Source organism: Plectropomus leopardus, unplaced genomic scaffold (assembly GCF_008729295.1).
Source record: "Plectropomus leopardus isolate mb unplaced genomic scaffold, YSFRI_Pleo_2.0 unplaced_scaffold24787, whole genome shotgun sequence".
Lineage (NCBI taxonomy): Eukaryota > Metazoa > Chordata > Actinopteri > Perciformes > Serranidae > Plectropomus > Plectropomus leopardus.
In genome coordinates this window covers 1-2450 of record NW_024626920.1, presented here as the reverse complement: position 1 = coordinate 2450, position 2450 = coordinate 1, and the positions used below count along the sequence as shown (strand labels likewise).

The window sequence follows — 2450 nt, the reverse complement described above, 5'->3', positions numbered from 1 at the left end:
GTGCTGCTCCTCTGCAGAGACAAAACACAGTACTAAGGGAAAGTATTTGGTGAAAACTAATACAATTTAGGAAATATCTATAGGGGTGTTAAAACATCAGGGTGCTAAAATGAATGATGGTTAGGTAAGACCAGACAGATGTGTCAGACCGATGTTTTCTCTCATCTTAAATAGGGGTTCATACTTTTCAGTGGTGGACAGTATTCACATCCTTTACTTAAGTAAAAGTACTAATGCTACACTGTAAAAATACTCTTACACAATTTTAAGTCCTGCAATGAAAATTTTACTTAAGTACAACTAAGTACATATGTTTAGGAAAAGGTACTTTAAGTATAAAAGTAAAATTACCCAATGCAGCAAAAAAACTGAATTAAAAAAAACACATAAAAACTCAAAATTATATTTTAAAAAATCTTAAAATAATTTAAAGCAAAATAGTTGGCAATTAATTTTTTGTCAGTCGACTTATTAATCAATTAATCATTACAGCTGTAATTGTATAAACTGTTTGGCAAATTCATTCATAATAAAACATTTTTATAAACTCTTGTGTGTTTTATGTAAAATTCTTCTCTGTGAAGTAACTAAAGGGTTGAAATAAATGTACTGAAGTAAAAAGAACAGTATGTCCCTCTAGAATAAAGTTGAAAGTGACATATAAAGAAAATACTCAAGTACAAGTACCTCAAATTTGTGCTTCATTAGAGCACTTCAGTAAATGTACTTGGTTACACTTCACCACTGATACTATCAGAGTGTTAAAGGCAGTTTTGTTATTTTTAAGTCCTGGCCAGATTCATCAGTGACTTACGACTGTTACAACATAACCTCTGATCCCTTTTGAATGTTTCTCACCCTGCATGTACACAACCAAGAGTGTGTAGCAGATAGTAAGTGGCGTCCAAAACCTGAGGGCCTCTGTTGCAGAGAGGAAGTGTTGATTGATGATTGATACAGCGGCCACCACAGCCACAGAGAAAGTGATGACCATAGTCCTGCACAGCATGGGCAGCAGGCTGCGGCCTGATGTGAGCAGGCTGATGCAAATGCCGCAGTAGCGCTGTGAGCTGTGGAGTTTATACAGAGCCAGGACGTGGTGCAGCAGCCATGTGGCCTGCCGAGCCAGGAACCAGCTGAGTGCTGCTGCCAGGAGCAGGCAGAGCCAGCTATGCGACGCCCCCTTGTGCAGAAAGGACAAACTGCAGCTCAGGGCGCAACCTAGAGAGAACTGGCTTTGGACTAACAGCTGCTGCAGAAATTTCTTGTACTCCTGGGGAATAAAGGAGCATATGATCAGAGCTGATGGATGAAATCAAAGCAGATGATGGGTGTTTGTTATAATAGATGTTTATGAGTCATCATGATGTGATAAGTTCCAGAAATTAACTTTGCAAAATTTAAGCAGAAGCAACTGGCAAATCAGGCGATGTATACTGAGCAAAAATTTAAATGCAACTCTTTTAGTTTTTGCATCCATTTATCTAACACTTAAACTTATTTCTCTCAAATTCTGGTCACAAAGTTGTTAAGATCTGTATGTGAGCACTTCTCTTTTTCCAGTCCACCTGACAGGTGTGGCATATCAAGATGCTGATTAACCCATTGATTACTCTGAGCAAATTGGGTGTCTTTCAAAAACATTGGGGGGAAGGCAATGAGAAATGAAAGAAGAAATAACCCCAAAATGAGCATTAAGTTAGTAAGAAGTACCTGAAAATTTGTTTAACAAAATAAATAAATAACAGAAAAAAATTGAAAAGGTGCTTAAATTTTCAACCAGAGCAGTTACCCATGAACAGTCAGTTGACATGCAACAACTCTGGTGGACATTCCCGCAGTCAGTATGCAACGGCACACTCCCTCAAGACTGTGATCAAACTGCACATTTTAGAGTGGCCTCTTACTGTGACGATCCCAGAACACACCTGTGTGGTAATGCTGCTGTTAAATCAGCATCTTGATATGCCACTCCTGTCAGCTAGCTGGGTTTTGGCAAAGGAGGAGGGCTCACAAACAGATTTTAACAAATTTGCAACCATAATTAAAGAGAAATATATTTAATGAGAGCATTTAAAACGTCTTAGATCAACCTGTGAAAATGGCATGTCAATTTTTGAGAATCAGGCATAGTTTTTATCACATAATAAGTTTCTTACTTGTCCTGCAGTAAACAATCCAGAGACACCTCGAAGACAAAACTCTAGTACCACCAGGGCGGCAACTCGGGAGCCCACTATAGCCAGCAACCCCGTCAAGATGACAAAATGGAGCATTCCAAAAAGTCCAGGTCTCCTGTGATGACTGGGGGTCTTCTGGCTTGATGAGTCTTTATCATCTTTATCCTTCCAACTGCGAGTTGTAGAGAAACAAATTAAGTAAGAAAATAATATTTTGTTGAGAATGGTGAGAAAATGGATGTTTAGCTAACGGATCAGGTTATAAAAAAT

The 2450-nt window shown here is 38.4% G+C and overlaps 1 protein-coding gene across 1 annotated transcript; it reads right to left on the bottom strand.

The window, feature by feature from the left end:
• Positions 1-814: 814 nt before the first annotated feature.
• Positions 815-2393, bottom strand: LOC121966493 (transmembrane protein 82-like; the record flags this gene model as incomplete). The annotated part of the gene is made up of 2 exons (XM_042516579.1): positions 815-1273; positions 2160-2393. Coding segments are annotated over 2 exons (693 nt in total), but the record flags the coding sequence as incomplete, so codon positions are not given.
• Positions 2394-2450: the final 57 nt, after the last annotated feature.